The sequence below is a fragment of the Pseudovirgaria hyperparasitica genome (genome assembly GCF_010093815.1).
Source record: "Pseudovirgaria hyperparasitica strain CBS 121739 unplaced genomic scaffold EJ05scaffold_11, whole genome shotgun sequence".
In the NCBI taxonomy this organism is placed as follows: Eukaryota; Fungi; Ascomycota; class Dothideomycetes; order Acrospermales; family Acrospermaceae; genus Pseudovirgaria; species Pseudovirgaria hyperparasitica.
In genome coordinates this window covers 1,384,952-1,401,717 of record NW_022985559.1, presented here as the reverse complement: position 1 = coordinate 1,401,717, position 16,766 = coordinate 1,384,952, and the positions used below count along the sequence as shown (strand labels likewise).

The 16,766-nt window shown below is 49.6% G+C and overlaps 7 protein-coding genes across 7 annotated transcripts; 3 read left to right on the top strand and 4 right to left on the bottom strand.

The window, feature by feature from the left end:
• Positions 1-73: 73 nt before the first annotated feature.
• On the bottom strand, positions 74-1,786 carry EJ05DRAFT_512360 (uncharacterized protein). The gene is made up of 2 exons (XM_033748330.1): positions 1,456-1,786; positions 74-1,399 (listed from the first exon to the last, which is right to left on the bottom strand). Exons 1-2 carry the CDS (start codon positions 1,697-1,699, stop codon positions 237-239), a joined length of 1,407 nt encoding a protein of 468 aa, XP_033599190.1. The 5' UTR covers positions 1,700-1,786; the 3' UTR covers positions 74-236.
• A 1,718-nt stretch (positions 1,787-3,504) lies between these two features.
• On the top strand, positions 3,505-5,440 carry EJ05DRAFT_75784 (putative oxalate decarboxylase oxdC). The gene is made up of 4 exons (XM_033749956.1): positions 3,505-3,751; positions 3,799-4,228; positions 4,297-4,642; positions 4,694-5,440. Exons 1-4 carry the CDS (start codon positions 3,601-3,603, stop codon positions 5,012-5,014), a joined length of 1,248 nt encoding a protein of 415 aa, XP_033599189.1. The 5' UTR covers positions 3,505-3,600; the 3' UTR covers positions 5,015-5,440.
• Positions 5,441-5,900: 460 nt separating this feature from the next.
• EJ05DRAFT_75707 (Sec20 domain-containing protein) lies at positions 5,901-7,401 on the bottom strand. Its single transcript, XM_033749955.1, has 2 exons — positions 7,019-7,401; positions 5,901-6,965 (listed from the first exon to the last, which is right to left on the bottom strand). Exons 1-2 carry the CDS (start codon positions 7,342-7,344, stop codon positions 6,014-6,016), a joined length of 1,278 nt encoding a protein of 425 aa, XP_033599188.1. The 5' UTR covers positions 7,345-7,401; the 3' UTR covers positions 5,901-6,013.
• A 58-nt stretch (positions 7,402-7,459) lies between these two features.
• EJ05DRAFT_512357 (uncharacterized protein) lies at positions 7,460-8,011 on the top strand (the record flags this gene model as incomplete). Its single annotated transcript, XM_033748329.1, has 2 exons — positions 7,460-7,570; positions 7,625-8,011. The coding sequence occupies 2 exons, from the start codon at positions 7,460-7,462 to the stop codon at positions 7,994-7,996; spliced, it is 483 nt and encodes a 160-aa protein (XP_033599187.1). The 3' UTR covers positions 7,997-8,011.
• A 213-nt stretch (positions 8,012-8,224) lies between these two features.
• Positions 8,225-9,348, bottom strand: EJ05DRAFT_493772 (inorganic pyrophosphatase; the record flags this gene model as incomplete). Its single annotated transcript, XM_033746141.1, has 5 exons — positions 8,225-8,366; positions 8,420-8,503; positions 8,552-8,895; positions 8,951-9,070; positions 9,163-9,348. The coding sequence occupies 5 exons, from the start codon at positions 9,346-9,348 to the stop codon at positions 8,225-8,227; spliced, it is 876 nt and encodes a 291-aa protein (XP_033599186.1).
• A 499-nt stretch (positions 9,349-9,847) lies between these two features.
• Positions 9,848-11,971, bottom strand: EJ05DRAFT_502228 (uncharacterized protein; the record flags this gene model as incomplete). The annotated part of the gene is made up of 4 exons (XM_033747221.1): positions 9,848-10,242; positions 10,321-11,214; positions 11,262-11,331; positions 11,381-11,971. 4 exons carry the CDS (start codon positions 11,969-11,971, stop codon positions 9,848-9,850), a joined length of 1,950 nt encoding a protein of 649 aa, XP_033599185.1.
• Positions 11,972-13,971: 2,000 nt separating this feature from the next.
• Positions 13,972-14,641, top strand: EJ05DRAFT_477823 (uncharacterized protein). Its single transcript, XM_033744321.1, has 2 exons — positions 13,972-14,214; positions 14,269-14,641. The coding sequence occupies exons 1-2, from the start codon at positions 14,092-14,094 to the stop codon at positions 14,380-14,382; spliced, it is 237 nt and encodes a 78-aa protein (XP_033599184.1). The 5' UTR covers positions 13,972-14,091; the 3' UTR covers positions 14,383-14,641.
• The last annotated feature ends 2,125 nt before the right edge of the window (positions 14,642-16,766 follow it).

Here is a 16,766-nt window from a genome sequence, read left to right as displayed (position 1 = left end):
TCGGGACACCTGAAGATCGTCTGAGATTGCAATCACTACTTTAGTGAATACCGTGATATATAAGATAAAGATAGTTCGATTTTACCAATGTATTAAGCATTAGATTAGACATGATAAAAGTAAGCGACAGTCATTGAAGATATGTTTTGCCCGAACATTCAACCTTATTTCTATCCAACTCGTCTATCTTACCCAACAACTCCGATATAGCATTCTCTCGCTTGCCCCCAAACCGTCTAGTAGTAGATCGGATTGTTAGGATCCGTCAAATCAAACACAACAGCCGAGTGCGGCCAGCCACCGCCACGGTTCGCGAACTCATCCAAGAAATTGATCGAGCGATTAAAGCTCAAGCTACCATCATCATTGATATCAATGAACTGCGCCTTGAAGTCTGCCGGGGTGTTGATAACCCCAATGCTGCCAGTCTGCACAAAGTAATCAGTGACAAGCAAGTTCTTCTTGTCGGGCGTGACCTTGAGGTAATGCGGGCCGACGATGCCTTGGTCCTCATCCGGGTCATCGAGACGCTTGATATTGTTCAGATCCGAGATATCGAGCGCCGCAACATGGTTAGCCGTGGTGAGGGTGAAGTAGGCGAACTTGCCGTCGTCGGTGATGTCCGAGTAGATGGCAATGGTATCACGCGCCTTGGGGCCCAGATCGAAAAGCATCTCGGCGACGCCCTGCACACCCTGTGCGTTCTTGCGGAATGGGTAGATGATCCACACCTGGCCGAGATGCACGGCCGTTGCGAGAGCGGCAGATTCTTTGTTGCCCGGGATGAACTTGACGTCCTGGATGCCGCCGCCGTTGGGGATGGTGATGGTCGAGATGATCTTGCGTGTGTCGAGCTCCCACAGACGCAGCGTGTTTGCGCGCTGGATGCCGAGCAAAGAGGCTGGCTTGAGGATGGTGACGGGTACGACGAAGTCGGAAGTGAGCATGACGTTGTTGTCCCAGTCGACGGACAGGCCATGGGGAGAGAATTGCTCGCCGAGGATGTTGAGGGTGGACTCGACATCGGTGAGTGCGGGCCATTCGGCGATGATGTCGAAGTTCTTGTCAGTCTCGATCAGGCGGCCAGGGCTGGTGCCGACAGCAGAGCCCATGTAGGTGATGAAGAAGCCGCCATCAGGCTTTGCGCGGATCTCATCAGTGATGGAGCCGAGGATGGCACGATTTGACTTCTTGAATGTTGGGCGGTAAGGGTTGGTAGTGTCAAAGTAGAAGGCGGTGTCTTGGGTCTTCAATAGGGATAGAAGGCCGCCACCAACGAGAGTCTTGCCGTCGAGAGAGGGCCCCAAGTGGTGAGGAGAATTGCCAGAACTGGGGACGTCAGTGACCCAGATCAGAGTACCAAAGGTATCATCATCCAGTGAGTAGGTGGCAAGAAAATCTGTGAAATTGTGTCAGAGGTGAGTCCAAGCTTCGGAAACTTTTGATAGGGCATACCGGCATGTTGATTGTCACCGGCAGCAGTCCAGAAGTATCCGATCTTCTTGGGCCTGATGTTGCTTCCTGTAAAAGGAGGTGAAGGTAGGGGAGGAGTTGGGATCTGCAGAATGGGCAAAGGAGGTGCGTTGGAGGCCAAGGGCTCAGTGACTCCTGGGATAGAGGGTATGAGTGGAGGAAGAGAAAGAGCGGAGGAGGTAGCGAAAACAGCCGCAACTACGGCAGCACTATAGAGTGAGAGCATTATGAGCAAGTTTTAGCAAAGAAGCCCCAGGAGTGGTCGGAATGACTGGAGCTTGGTAGTCTCAGTTGATCTCTGGATGATGAGCAGAAATGAGCAGAATATGCTTCGTTTATATATTCACAATCCTCAAGCCTTTCGTCTCCTCAATCTTCGCCTCTCTCTTGCCGCCGCTTGCGATCTTCCACAATCTTCTCCAGACTATCGCGGGCATGCAAAGCCAGCACATCACCTTTCCGTCCCATTGTCGAATAATACCTTCGACAAATCGCATCATCGTACTATAATGATGCCAAATAAGCGGCTGACTCGTTTGGACGGTGTCAATATCCTTTGAGCAGGCTTTGCCCGTCTACTCTTCCGGCCAAATCTCAATTTGATGCTCCATTGAGGTTGCTAGAGAAGCTAGAAAAAGAAGTCGGTGGACTTGGCAGCATATCAAGATCGACCGTATATGTGCCCATTTGGAACGACAGGGTACACCTGACAGTCGAAAAGAGCTGTGGCGGATGTGTGGAGCTCATCTTCAGGAGGCGATATACTCTGCATGCATCCATCCGTCAATGCGGGAAGAGAAGTCGAGATCCTACCGCGGATGTGTATTCGGCCCTTCGTACGTACGGTTGGAAGCTAACGGGAGCATCCCGAGATGAGGAGAGCAAGGATAAACATATGAAGGTTTTAACATACGGGTGAAGATTAGTATGTATATCGGCTTGAGTTCAGGGGATCTTTCGCCTCTGAGGAAGAGTCGAACAGTGATATGTTGTTCGCTGCCGTGACGGCATCGTCTGGTCGGAAACCTCGACGTTCATACAAGCTCCTTCACATGAAGTCGATATAGAGTCGAGCATGTGGAGTACCTGAAGATCTGAACAGCAGCGTACCAGGATCCTCCCACATCCGAGGAGCCAAAGTGAGAAGCCATACCCATGGACAGACCAGTTTAGGAAAACACGATGCCGAAAGCGGAACACAACCCCAGTCGGACTGAGAAATTGCATCAAACGATATTTCTTCATTTGATGGCGACATAGGCTTGGCGACGAAAGTTTGGTGATGAAGCAGAAGCCAGACGTGCATTGTGTTTGTGACAGCCTGGTAATGAGTTCGCCCCTACTAGGTATGTACAAGAGGCGAACATGGGCATCAAAACAAGCTTAGCCCAGGAAACAAGCCCGAACTAAGAGATCTACGCAGCCAGACCCCAGCGGGCCGCAAACGCCCAAACGGGCAGATGATCGACAAGCTAAGAGATGCGGGAATGCAGACCAGTTCTCTAAGCACCAGAAAAGATGCCTGCCAAGCATCACGTTATTTCACCCAGAGATGGCGAAGTGTCCACCCTCCTTCTCACCCTTCTCCCATCATCATCTGCCATGGCGTATTGTGATATGCCCGTGGAACACATGGTAGATCTGATCGCCACGCGTAACTCCTGCATCTCGTTACCTCGCTAGTGGTGGCCCCTGGGCTCGGGACCATTTCGACTGGTCGATATGCAGACTGCGAGAATGGACGATTTGACTTTTCGTTGCTTGCTCAGCGTGTTCAAGTCGATCAGAGCTTCATACAGCCCAGCAAGGCCAGCTGATGAGGGGCGTTACATGCAATTTCCAATTGCTGCTAAGCCATGTGCCGCTTGTAGGACGTATCCCGTAACTCTAGTTCAGTGTATATTCACTAGTATGTTGATCCTCAGACGGTGCTAGGCCGATGGCGAGCTGGATTCCACTTATGTCGACACTCCTCTCACGGGAGCCAATGTGCAAGCCAATTGTAGCTGCAAACGCGTCAGAGGCGCGACTGAAGCTTGTCAGCGCTCCATCTGGCGCGTGTATAAGTAAGCTTCACGTCCTCCCGCGTGTGAAGCTTGTGCCTTCTTGTCAATCACACCGTCGAAGATGCAGCTCCCCTTGTTCACAGCGGTACTCGCTGCGACAGCATCAGTCTGCAGTGCAGCAACCATTGACAAGCGTCAGAACGGCTTCAATAATCCTCAGTTCGAGAATGGCCAGCCCATCAATGGTCAAGGAAAAGGAGGCATCATCTCAGGTGCGTATCCGACACAGCAATCGATGCAGTGACTGACAGCAGACCAGGCGGCACAAACAAAGAGCTGGACCTGCAAAATCCTTCCAACCTAGGACAACAAAGTACCGATGCTGGCTTCGTGCCAAACCTCAAATGGTCGTTCTCAGACTCCAAGACCCGTATCTTCAATGGCGGCTGGGTGCGCGAGCAGGTCATCAACGACTTGCCCGCGAGTCATGACATTGCCGGTGCCCAGGTGCATTTGAACAAGGGTGCTATTCGCGAGTTGCATTGGCACCGCACCGCGGAATGGGGCTACGTTTACGCAGGGAGCTTCATAATCTCTGCTGTCAACGAGGAGGGCAAGTATGAGGTCGATACGCTTGAGGTCGGCGATATCTGGTATTTCCCCAAGGGCCAGGCGCACTCGATTCAGGGACTGGAAGATGCGAATGAGTTTCTGGTTATTTTCGACGATGGGGACTTTGAGAAAGTCGGGTATGCAGTTTTCGTTACAGCCCGAGCTGAATATATTGTCGCGAGTCGTCCTAACTGACACGCTGTAGAACAACGTTCATGATCGATGACTGGATCAGTCACACACCCAAGTCGATCCTCGCGAAGAACTTCGGCGTTAACGAGACCGTTTTTAACAGTGTGCCAAGTCCCTTCCCGTACATCACCAACGGTACCGTGAGCACGCAGCAGAACATCACTGGTCCCGCTGGCGCGCTTGTCGGGAACAGCTCGTACGTGTACCACTCACAGGACCACGAGCTGGAGGCCGTGCCGGGCCAAGGAGGTACCTTCCGCAAGGTTGACAGTACGACTTTTCCTATTGCAAAGACAATCGCCGCGGCTATTGTCACATTGGAGCCGGGTGGTCTCCGTGAGTTGCATTGGCATCCGAATGTAAGTCTCCTGTCTCCAGATGTGGCCGTGAACAATCACTAAGGGTAACAGGCTGAGGAATGGTTGTATTTCCACCAAGGCCACGCGCGGGCCTCGGTGTTCATTGGAAACTCGAATGCTCGTACGTTCGACTTCTCGGCTGGTGACACGGCTGTGTTCCCGGACAACAGTGGGCATTACATTGAGAACACGTCCGACACTGAGGAGCTGGTCTGGATTGAGATCTACAAGAGCGAGCGAGTTGCTGATATTTCGTTGACGCAATGGCTTGCGCTGACGCCTCATGATATAGCGGCGACGGTATTGAAGGTGCCTGTCGAGGTGATTGAAAATTTGAAGAAAGAGAAGCAGCTATTGCTGAAGGGCAGCTAAGAGAGCCTAATGTTGATCGTTAGTAAGTGATAGTTTCGCAATCATGTGTCAGTGTAGCCACAAGATCAGACAAACAGTAGTAATAGCTGCGCATTATAGCCTTTTTAATAACTCAAGATATATTCGAATTGTTGACCATTCGAGCTTCAGTCCTCAAATCATACGGAATAGAGAGAACTTCATGGACATCGTCTATCAATCAGTCATGTATTGGTCGTTACCATGGCGAATAGAGGTAGACTCTTTGAAGTTTATGAGATGCCGAGTGCCGTTGACGCATCCACCAGACCAACAAAACCCTATGCCATGCCACACGAGTTGTTCAGCCACGAAATTTTCTGGTTATATCCGGAACCTTGAAGTTCTACTAATTACGTGTAAAATCTAGACACTGATTCGTGCGCTAAGACATGCATGCCTATGCAGGGAACATTAGCATAGCCGTTCACACTAATGGAAGATACCAAGGGCCGAGCATGTGTGTCTGATGGTGGTCTGAGAAAACATAGTCGCTATGGTGCAATCTATGCCAGGATTCCGTGTGAAATACCACGCTCGATGCGGCATGGCGGTATGCAAAATTGTTAGTGCATTTGGCTAATATGTTACACCGTGATGTGGCAATGTCTGTGTTGTTGTCTTGCTCTGGTTCTTTCCTTGACTGGCCACACTCGAACTATCTGAATGGGGCCTTTGTTCGGTGATTGGACTTTTGTCCGAGTCCAACTTCGAATTTAGTGGTAATGATCCCGGGTTGGCTAGCTCTGGCTTCATCTATTTGCATATTGATACTGGTATCCATGGAATGCCCCAGTCGAGCCGCGGGAAATGAGACATTGGAGAGGAACTCGTCATGGCCTGACAAAGCACAATTTTGCAGTCACTATCAGTTGCGTTAGAATGAACAGCTTAAAACGTACAGCTATCATGGAGCGGAATTGGTAATAATGTTTGGACATGGGGTCGATACAGTCTGCATATGATAAACAACAGCGTCGATCATAATTCATCCTTTTTAGTATGTTTGTCGTCTTCCACGTTGGCCTCGAACATACGCTTCTTAGGATTCCTGGGCTTGTCAGTGTCCTCGAGGGATTGTCCATCGCCTCTCTCTGCTTGCTTTGGCTGCGGGTCGTCTGGTTTATTTTCCTGGCTGTTACTACTGACGGCCGCTTTAGCAGCCTCGGCCATCTGTCCTACTTTCTGTGACATGCTTCCGTCTGGACTGGGATCACTGGGGGCTACTTTTGCTCCTCGACCTCCTGCACCTACAGCTATACCACCGTTTCCCCTTCGATAGTACTCTATGTTCTGTTGGTCCTGCACTCGTCGCGGCGGGCGATCCGTAGCGCTTGGCTTGATAATGAGTGGTTTGCGTGTCGATGTTGATACTATCGCCGTTGTTGTTGCACTGCCTACCAATCCCAGCGACGATCCCCCAAAATAAAAAACTTTGTATACTAGCTTCACCGGAAGCCAGACAAACCACCAGAGAGGACCGTATAGAAAGCGTCGGAAGACTAGCCAAACAATAGTTGTAATGAGAATGTAAAGAGCTGTTTCAAGATACCAAGTGTCGCTCTTTTGTGATTTGAGAAGAGTTACGACAAGGTTCTTTGAAGTCGAGAGAAGGTCGTCGAGAGATCCGTACCGCTCACCAAGATCCTGAAGTGCCGCTGTTGATTCTTCCAACGTCTCTTGTGCAAATCTAGAGCGTGAGAGTTCCGATCTCATCAACTGATGTGTTCGCCGCAGTGCTGTTGTCACGTCGCTGGACGAGCCTACAAGAAGATCGTCTGCAGATAGTTTTTCTTGTCCTCGCTTTCGGCTACCTTTAGGCGTTATATTGCCTTCCTTGATTCCTGAAAATAGTAGTTGGCGCTCCTTCTGTTTAGCTTGCTCCGCGTTCCTCTTTGCTTGAAGCTGTGCCTGTCTGAATTGGCTCCTTAGACTATATGGTTGATTAGTACGGTTACTCAGATACTATGCAGCGTATTTACATACTTCTTGAGATCCTCTTCGAGTCTTGCAACTTGCACCACCAGTCGGGCTTTGTCACGGTTCTTTTCACTATCTCTTCGTTTATTAGGGGCTCTCGAACCTGCTGATACGTCTTCTACTTCTTGTTTCAGAAGCTCGAGTTCCTCTTCTTGTTGCTTTAAGTTGTCGTGGATTTCTGAACTTAATTCAACCCGGACGTCACCTTCGTCTCCGTGTAGTGGAGTTGAGCCAGGTTGGAAGTTGAGTTTGCCAAGGCGATGTACGAGTGTGCTGATCGTTTTGTTTGATTCCGAGAGGGTCGTGAGCTTAGAGGAGAGAGTCGATGTCATTTCGAAGTGGGTAAAAAAATTATGACGACAGCCAAAACTGGGGGAAACGATAATCACGATCGTGTGGCGTCAGAAGTGGCTGTCTGTCGACTAAAACTAATTAGCACACTCCCCGATGTTCGGCCGCAGCGCCACTGAAGCACTGAGGCATGCAACTGTATTTCCTTTCAGTATCAAATTCACATTGCTCGCCTTGTCTCAAGCTCGCAATACTTGTTCGCCACTCGTGAGTTTCATTTGGACCCGAATCATAGATGCAACCAAATCTGAAACTAAGCAGCCCAATACCTCCAGCATTCACACAAAATATGTTGACCGCATACATAACCTCTGTTACTACGCGTTTCAACCCCTTCTACCCGACATCGCGAGCGGCACGAAACTTTCTCACATTGCTCCCTCCTACTGCGCACTCGAGGATGAAAATCAACATGACCGTATTGCCGAGACTGAGCAAAGAGAAGCCCACGCTGTCCGTCACCTTCAGTACGTGATGTTCCGTTCACACATAGTAACCATGAAGCTTATCATAGCTGCAGAGGATGGGAAGACGATAGATCTTGACTTATCAAAGCTTAAGGCCAATGATGTGGTTGCGGAGCTTGACAGACATTCACGGACACTTGCAAGAAAGGACGAACTGGCTGGGTAAATATAAAGTGGCGGAAGGGTACATTCCACCAGCAGGTATTTTCACGGTCATGGCAGGAGTTTGGATCTGGTTGCAATGCATTTTATTTTGTCTATACCATGCGTACACTTATTTTAGTACGGGCCAACAAGAGGTCGTGAAATATTGAAGCTCGCCAATGCTTGACTTCTAAAGCCGCGTTGTGTGATCAATATTGTGCTAACTGGTCGACATACCATTGCGTGTCCTTTAAGCCGAGGGAGCTCCAGAAATGAAGAACCACTTGTCAATACTTGGGTCTATTGGGGCTGGAGCCTTGTTCTCGCCTGCGGCAATTGGACTCTTCGTGGTATCTGTGCGGTCGGGGGAGTGAGGAACGGTACTGTTTGCGCTTTGATAGTAGCATTAGTATTCATATCAGAGACGTAAGGGTGGAACGCTTACAGAGAGATCTCTCCTCGGTTAGTCTTTCCGGTGATAAGTCGCTCCCAAGCCTCAGCACATTCCCGAACAATGTCTGTAGCGTATCTGCGCTTGATTAGCGACTGTAGGTTGCCTCCAGATATGATGTCTCACTTCATATTCTTGCATTCACCGGAAAAGGCAAACTGGTTCTCGGGCTTGCCATCGGGGATCTTGTAGATGCGGAACCACTCGTTGGTGGCACGGAGCAGGCCTGGAAGGTGTCTTTCGACATCCTCAATGTCGTTGAGCTTTGGTGCCAATGGGTCGTTGACATCAATGACGATAATCTTCCAGTCAGTCTCGCCTTCGTCCAACAAGGCCATGACACCGAGAATCTTGACCTGCTTGATGTCACCTGGCTTGGCGACAAGTTCACCGATCTCGCAAACGTCCAAGGGATCATTATCGCCTTTAGCCTTAGTCTCAGGGTGTGTGACATTGGGGTCTTCCCAGGTCTGTACATTGATCAGCCTTGCCGACTCTTGGTAATCTCCCGCCAAGGCTCCGTACCTGAGGAAATGCACCGTAGTTCCAAAGGTAGCCCTTGTGAGGGAAGCAGTTGCGAACAAATCGAAGTTTGCCCTTCTTGGTGTCTTGCTTGATGGGGTTCAAGTGCTCTTCCTTGGAGATCTGTACACAAGCGGCATTAGCTATTGTACGATATGGAGCATTATTAGAGTAGGAACAGGTGCTATCAGAGAGTCAGGGACGTGTGAACTTACTTCCATCTTCGCATTGGTCCATCGAGGGACCTCAACGATCATGTTCAGTACGGTCTGTTGCTCATTGGCGTACAGTGGAATATCATGGAAAGGAGAGACTGGGACGCCATCTTTTTCGAGGTAGATGCGGTGCTCCAATGTATTTGGAGCCCCAATCTTGCGGGTAGTGAAGCCTGAATTAGCCATACTAGCGATAGAGTGTGATTGTTTGAAGTGGCCAGCTATTTGGGATGATCGGTGTTGAAATTTGGTGGGCGTTGAGCTGGCCGTAGTGGGGTTGGCCGATTCCCGGGATGAAGTGGCGGCCAGCGTAGTAATCGTCACGGTCGGCAGTCTGTGTAAGACTACCCGACGCCTGAATGGACAAATTGAGAAGAGGCCTCCTTTGGCTTTGTTGCTGTCAATTGCTCGAAGGATCCTCATCAGCTCCTGGTTAGAGCTCCTGGTCAAACCCCTAAGCCCTCTCGTCCACGATAATCACGAGACACACTGTAACCAGTGATGGAGGGACCTCGGGAAAGATTTGTTGCGTCCGGAACTGCTTCAGGGATGCGCTACGACATATGGAGTAAGTCTCGTGCCAAGCTTAGTAAGCCACACGAACTGTTTTCAAGTCATTGTGAATTGGCAACGAGCTTCTTCGCTTTTCAGTTTGCGGTGCAGACTCGACTTATATCTATATCATTCAATACAGCCTATTTGGGCGTCGAAGTCCTTCATATACTATATTCTCATCCCGTTTGGTCTCGCTCCGATCACAATATTCTTCGTCAAACTCGTCAGAATTCCCTTTTTCAATATCGAATAGGTCAATCCCACCTTGTACAAACGTCGAGCCTAGAGTCTCGAAAGCAGGTCCCTGTACAGACCCTTCAACATATTCCTCCGGTAGATCTTCGCCATCTCCTTCGATTTCAGGTATCCAAGGGGCTTGAACTGACCTATGTTCCCAATTCCATTGATCCGCCGACGCAAAGAAGGAATTCCGGGCCTCCAGTGGTCCTGCTTCAGACGACATGATGCCAAATGAGGGTGAACATGTTGCCGACTGGTCTGTATCAGGCAACATGCGTGCACCGGCTGTATGGTCTCTGAGCATATGCGCCGGCGCGCAACATCCCCTATATTCATTTCTCACTGTGCTAGATAAAGGCTTACTGGTGGCCCTTTCACACGTCATAAGAATTTTAGCTAGGGATGAAGAGCTTCTCGGTTCAATATCGCACATATCTCCATGTGAGGTGGTAAGAGTCGCGTCGGCACTTCTATGCAACTCCCTAGGAATGCCCGATTCATACTCCTCTTGCTGGGGATCTATTTTATGAGGTTCAAGCTCGATATTTGGCTGTTTGAGTGCATGTAATGGACTACATACTGTCCTGATGTTTCTCGTCGGAGTTGATGAAGCTTTAGCTGTAAACAAGCCTGAATCAATCATGATGGGCGTAAGCACGACTGGTCGACTAGGAAGGCTGCTGATGTCTCCCACCACAGGCTCACTTCTGGACCTAATTGGTGATCTGGGCTGGCCCTCTTCGGATGTTCTGACTGGCCTCATTTGCTCGAAAGCACGGTGAATAGGTTTGCAATGATCACCGACGACTCGAGGACGTATGGAGACACCTGACACAAGTTTCATCGAGGTTTCATCCTTGGCGATCTCGCCTGACGGTATTCCTACACTTGTTGCTCTGATCGATTCAGACCATAGTAAGTAGCTACTGCTAGGTGGCTGCATGCCTCGAGTCTCTCGAGCTGATGACGCCTTCTGCGAGGGCTCCACGTCAGGTTGTGTGAAACCGGATGTTTCGGCAGCTCTACATCTAGCACGTTCTGGAACTAGATGGCATGGCTCATGAAGCACCTGTCCTATATGGTCGATCTTTGATGATTGATCTCGCATTTTGAAGTACGCCGAAATCTCTTGCTCATTACTTCTGGTCTGGTCTTTGGTTTTCCTCCTTTTTGTTTGAGCTTCTCTCTTCTGCTGTTCCTCGGACGGCTTCTTTCGCTTTTGCAAGAAGCGCATTTCCGAGAAAACCAAATCAGGTACTGCACGAAGTCAGCCTCTTGTCGAGCTGTAGTGGCATCATTGTTACATCCACGACCCTTAGCAGGCGACGAGGCCTTCCCGCGCCCGAACAAGCCGACCGAATCCGACAATTTGAGCTGCAGTGATGGTCAGAGAAGGTCCTAGTCCTTGTAACAACGGCCGCACCGTGAGTCGCTCCTTTTTAACATTCTTTGCATGAAAAGACTGCACGATGCCCACGCCACGCTTCTCACGCCTCTCCCTGCCCTTTCGTTTCCGTTCGGCTTTACGATGGTGCTTTTCTTTCTTCCTGTTCTGGTCTCTGCAGTCCTTTGTTTCGCTTTCTTTGTACTCATATCGATCGGTCCGAGTCTTGCGCCTAGGCTTTCGATCATATCGGTCACTGGAAGTTTTAGAGCTCCGAGTCAAGCGGCTCGAACAGCTAGACGAACGCGTGGATGCTTCAGCCTTCTGTAGAACTCGATCGCGAGCATTTGTGGTTTCCTGGGGTGTAGCGAATGTGCAAAAAGCAGGCTGGATAATGGAGCTGTCAGACGGATGCCTGGGAGATTGTTTCCGCTTCTTCGTTTCGCTGGCTCCAGCTTGCTCAATGCTGTTGTTATCCTCCTCTACCAACCAGGTGTCATCCAGCCATCGCTTGATATCCATGCTTCTCCACGGATTTAGGTGTGGCTCGGAAGTAGCAGAAGTATCGTAAGTTGAGGTTTGTTCAAGATCATTTCGAGAAAGTGCAATCGTCTGGAGCGGCTGCCCCATGCTGATGGTACCAAAAGCCTAATTGTTTCTCTACACAGATGAAATACTTCTGCTATTCAACTTTCCTGCTGCATGACTTACACACGTCCGATCCTCTCGCTTTAGGTATGCAACACGATTGAACATGAAGAGAAACGTGAAGTGGCACGTGTACTGCTCAGATACAGTATCAAATGTTAAAAGGTCAAATGACCCAGACCATGAGAACATTCTGTAAGTCTTATTAAGCTCTGTAGTTAGGTGTCAGGATCTGAAAGAATTGATAGTGTAAAGACAGCCTTGCCGTCTGGTGTATAATACTACGACCAGTTGTGTTGACACCATAAGTCTTCCCTGGACCAAAGCTGCTACGCTCTTACAGCGAGTTGCAAATGGAGAACAAGTGATGTGTTAATAATACTTACAGTAGATGCGAAACTCCGAGACCACGTGACATACATATAACGGTCCGGCTTGTCGTATAATGATAGCACGTTAATACCATGTCATTAATCACAGCAACACCAGATCGAATAATTAGAATGCCAATCCATTGGTCCCGCGGGGCTTAGCCGAGGTGTCTAGCGTCCGCCAGCCGGAAGGAAAATCGCGCCGCCTCTTCTCATTCCCAGCATGGCATACGGCCCTGGTGCATGCATGGCGCATACCTGTGCATAATGCAGAATGCAGAATGCAGCAAACACATAACTCATACAGGCCTCTCTCACAAACACGGTCACGGTCCATAGGTAGGCTTGCGGGAAAGCCAGATGCTGCAGAGAATCCTTGCAATGGGTCTGCCTTGTATCAAGGTCAGGGGCCAGCTCCGATGATCTTGTCGACGCTTGATAGGAGGACCCGACCTGTGAGTACGAGACGGTAGCTTTGAAGCAGTCATCAGTGACAGAACAGAGCCAAGCCAGAACCATACATAATAGGCACTGGGCAAATCATAAAATAACTCTCGGGGAGTCGAGGGTACGTACCTTATGTAGCAGCACCTGTTACAATATTCTCCGCGCTTCACACTAGCGGACTGCCAATGATCACCAGGAGTCGACCAGAGCGACCATCGCCGGTTGACGCCATCGATTTTCGGCGAACAAGTTCATGCTCATGCTACTAATTGGTGTCAGTGACCCGCCGTCAGCGCTGGTGGCCAGATACAGCCAATGTACTGCGTCTGCCAACAATCCTGGTCCCTGCGTCTACCAGCACCTTTTTTGATGCCTCAACATGATTCGTGTCTACTACCAGCCACGCAGCCTGTGGAGTCCATGGAGATGTCCAGAATGCCCATGCCCTTTGGTTGATCTAGCAAGCTTCCGTTCATCGCCTCGCCTATCACGGCTTCAGGATTCCACTGGTGATGGCCCACTGAGCTGAGCTTTCTCGGCCGTTTGCTTTTATTGGTGCCCTATAAGGCCACATATGGTCCGTAATGAATGGCCCGCATGGTAGCCTGGTCCCGTGTCCACCTCTTGCATCTGAGCAGTTTAGACTATGCCGATGCGGACAAGACAGTCCATGCCATGGAGAATGACGCGCAGTTCACTTACACGGACAGTCTGGTCAATCTCTTCACCGGCTGCACATTCTCTCCATTCTCGCAGTCGTTGTTCTGAGAGTCTGAGCCCGAAGTTGCCATCATCGACGACCGTGGACTAATCAGCCGAAAGACTAGACCATTCATCATAATACCTACGCAGTTTCCGTGTACGAAAGATCAACCCTTCAGGTGGTAGTAAGTGAGTTGATTCCGTTAGCGCCTTTCTGACCCGACGGAAAGAGGGGTCGTTCTTTCTTCCACTCTTGCCTGACACTTAACATTCCTTCTTTCACCTTCGTAAACAGTCTCACTTTTCCAATTTTCACATCACCTTCTATCTCTCGTCGACTACGAGCTTATCACTCACTTTGTGAAGTCCCAAATTTACCTCACCTCATCCTCACCAAACAGCCTCGTACGTTGCGCGGCGCATCCAAGCGCACTCTCTATCCTTCTTCCACTTCCTGGCAAGATCTTGTCTACCACTTTTCTAATCGCATCGCACAGAGAAAGCCGCACGTCGGTCAAAAGCGCAACATGCAAGACTCCGGCGAACAGGATCGGGAAGCTACTCTCAAGCTCTTCGTTGGGTATGTCTCGGGCTAGCGTTCATCAGACAGACTATCTAATCAGCTCATGTAGTGGGCTTGCGTGGCACACCGATGATGCTACCCTTCGTCAGAAGTTCGAGGAATTTGGTTCTGTAGTCGAGGCTGTACGTTGCCGCTACTGCCTACAAACAAACCTGCGCGTCCTGACACAAGAGCAGACTGTCGTCAAAGATCGCGACACCGGCAGGAGCCGAGGTTTTGGCTTTGTGCGCTACGAAGAATTGAACGATTCCATCAAAGCCAAGCGAGCCTTCGAAGAGCCCACCGAGTAAGACCCCACCCGTCCAAAACTGCAGCGAGGAGTTGAATTACCTCGTATTTGCGAAATGCTCCAACAGTATTAATAACGAGACTCAGGTTTGATGGTCGTCAGATCCGTGTCGATTACGCAAAGGACAACACCGACAGGGCCGGTTCTGGAGGCGGCTACGGAGGTGGTCGAGGAGGCCGTGGTGGCTATGGTATGCTTGCATATTCCCCTTAACCCCATGTCCGCTAAAGAAGTTCAGGAGGTGGAGGTGGTTACGGTCGAGGAGGTGGCGGTGGTAAGCAACTTGCAACATCACTTGTATTCTTCGGCTGACTCGAAAACTCCCAGGCTGGGGCGGTGGTCAGCAGCAATATGGCCAACAATCCTATGGTCAACAATCCTCCTACAGCGGTGGTGGTGGTGGCGGCTACAACCAAGGTGGTTATGGGCAGTCTGGCCAGGGCTATGGCGGACAGCAAGGTGGTGGAGGCCAATATTGAAAGCTTAACGATGCATAGTCAGTATAATTCTCGCTCACATATTGAGGCCATCGATCGAAGTAAGAGACGGAGGGCAACACCAAAACGTGCTTTCTGAAAATCTGGCTTGCATATGGGGAGAGTGTTCGACAAGTTATTCTACACTGGTATCAATCTTGGAGACTTGGGAGGGTTTGCATCTCTTTACAGAACAGACATCTGGCGCATGATACCCAAAGCGGATCTTAGTCAAGACTATTTCGATTATACACACTCAATATCCACTCTCACAGCCACAGTTCCACTTTACGGAAACCTCCGAGCTGGCTAGGCGAGTTAGAGCTAGCGTGCACCAGGATCCATCCCCTCCATAGCACGAGCCGAGCGCCTCCACATGGGCCATTTCAACCCCAGATCAACACCTCACCTTGCTTGCCTCTTACCTACGCCAACAAGGATGCGTGCATGTGTACGACGAACCGCTGCAGCTACCATTGTCTTCTACTAGGTACAAATCGCGTAACCTCACGGTCGATACACTCAATCTCCGGCCTAGCATGTCTTTCGATTCCCAACCTGCTTGCCTTTCTCTTTCGAGACAGACGTTTCCCACCATTATAAGCCGCAGGCCACCCTAACATATTTTGACTATCGAGCAACAAATCTTTGTGCTTTGCTTTATCTACGACGGGTTCAATGATCCTTCGAAAGCGGAAAAGACATGCAGGTGACAACGCAAATGATGGTCAGGTTGCATACAGCTCAAGCGCCATATCTGCAACTAAGGCTTTACTGCACGACAGCCTCCAGTCTTGTAAGCGCAAATGCCGCCTCCTGAGTCTTACACGGGAGAGAAACAGAACCATTTACCTTCGTCGGGCCCGTGTCTTACGCGTCGCACAACAATATCCTCGTTTCCTCACATGCAACTCTCAATCCCTCTATCTAGATCTACCGTTGCATTTCAATGGACGGAAAGCGTATCCGGTCTCTCAAGGGCGCTGCTTTTAGTAACGACAAATGCATGACGCCTCCAGGTACCTCTTCTCGTGCCACTCATGTAGATCTGTATCTGTTCTTGCTTCTTTGCTATTATACTGTGCGATAGGCCTCATGAACGGCGCGAGGTGCGATAGGTTCCTTCGATAGTAGACCTATCTACGCGTATGTGTGTTATACCATCGAGACCGTTCCGAGGAAAATGATGAGTTTTCGATTATCATGAGCTCGTTGAGTGTTGCGGAGTCGATTCATATGCCTAATATCCGATCGGCGGAGAGGTATAGAAACGAACAACCTGGTTTGAAAGTCTAACAGAGACAAGGATAGAAGTGTGGTGTCTTACTATAGACCAGGATAGGTTAGTTGATGGGTAGCCCATTACGACTACTCATCGGCAGAGTACGCAATGCAGAACTACATTTGATTTATTCGATCAGGAACCCTTATATCATCGTAGCTATTATCCAAGCAAGCACTAGATTCATGTTTCATAGCTATATGAGTATAGTTGATATAATATAGTGTCGATACGGATATATATGTCGGAGTGATATCCGCGTCAAGGACCGCTAGGGTCTAGCACGTTTATCTACTGCATTATTTGACGATATCAGTCCTACCGAGTACTATAAACATCTACATCGTGATATCGGACATAGTCTACGTCTAATTCTCTATACATTCCGTAGTTCTTAGTAGACCATCGTCTGAGATATTGATGAAATTAGTGTCTTTCGTACAATGCAGCTTCGCGCTCTGACGAGACTATCTGGGTGATATAAGTGACCCGTTCTATCTGTATCTAAGTGACTGGATTGGGTATATATCGCATCTACTAGTGGAACTCCCAGGCACGATTCGCTCATGTGCACATACTAGGAGCTGCAGGGTTCTCCATTGATCTAGGTGTCTTTCAGGGTCTGTC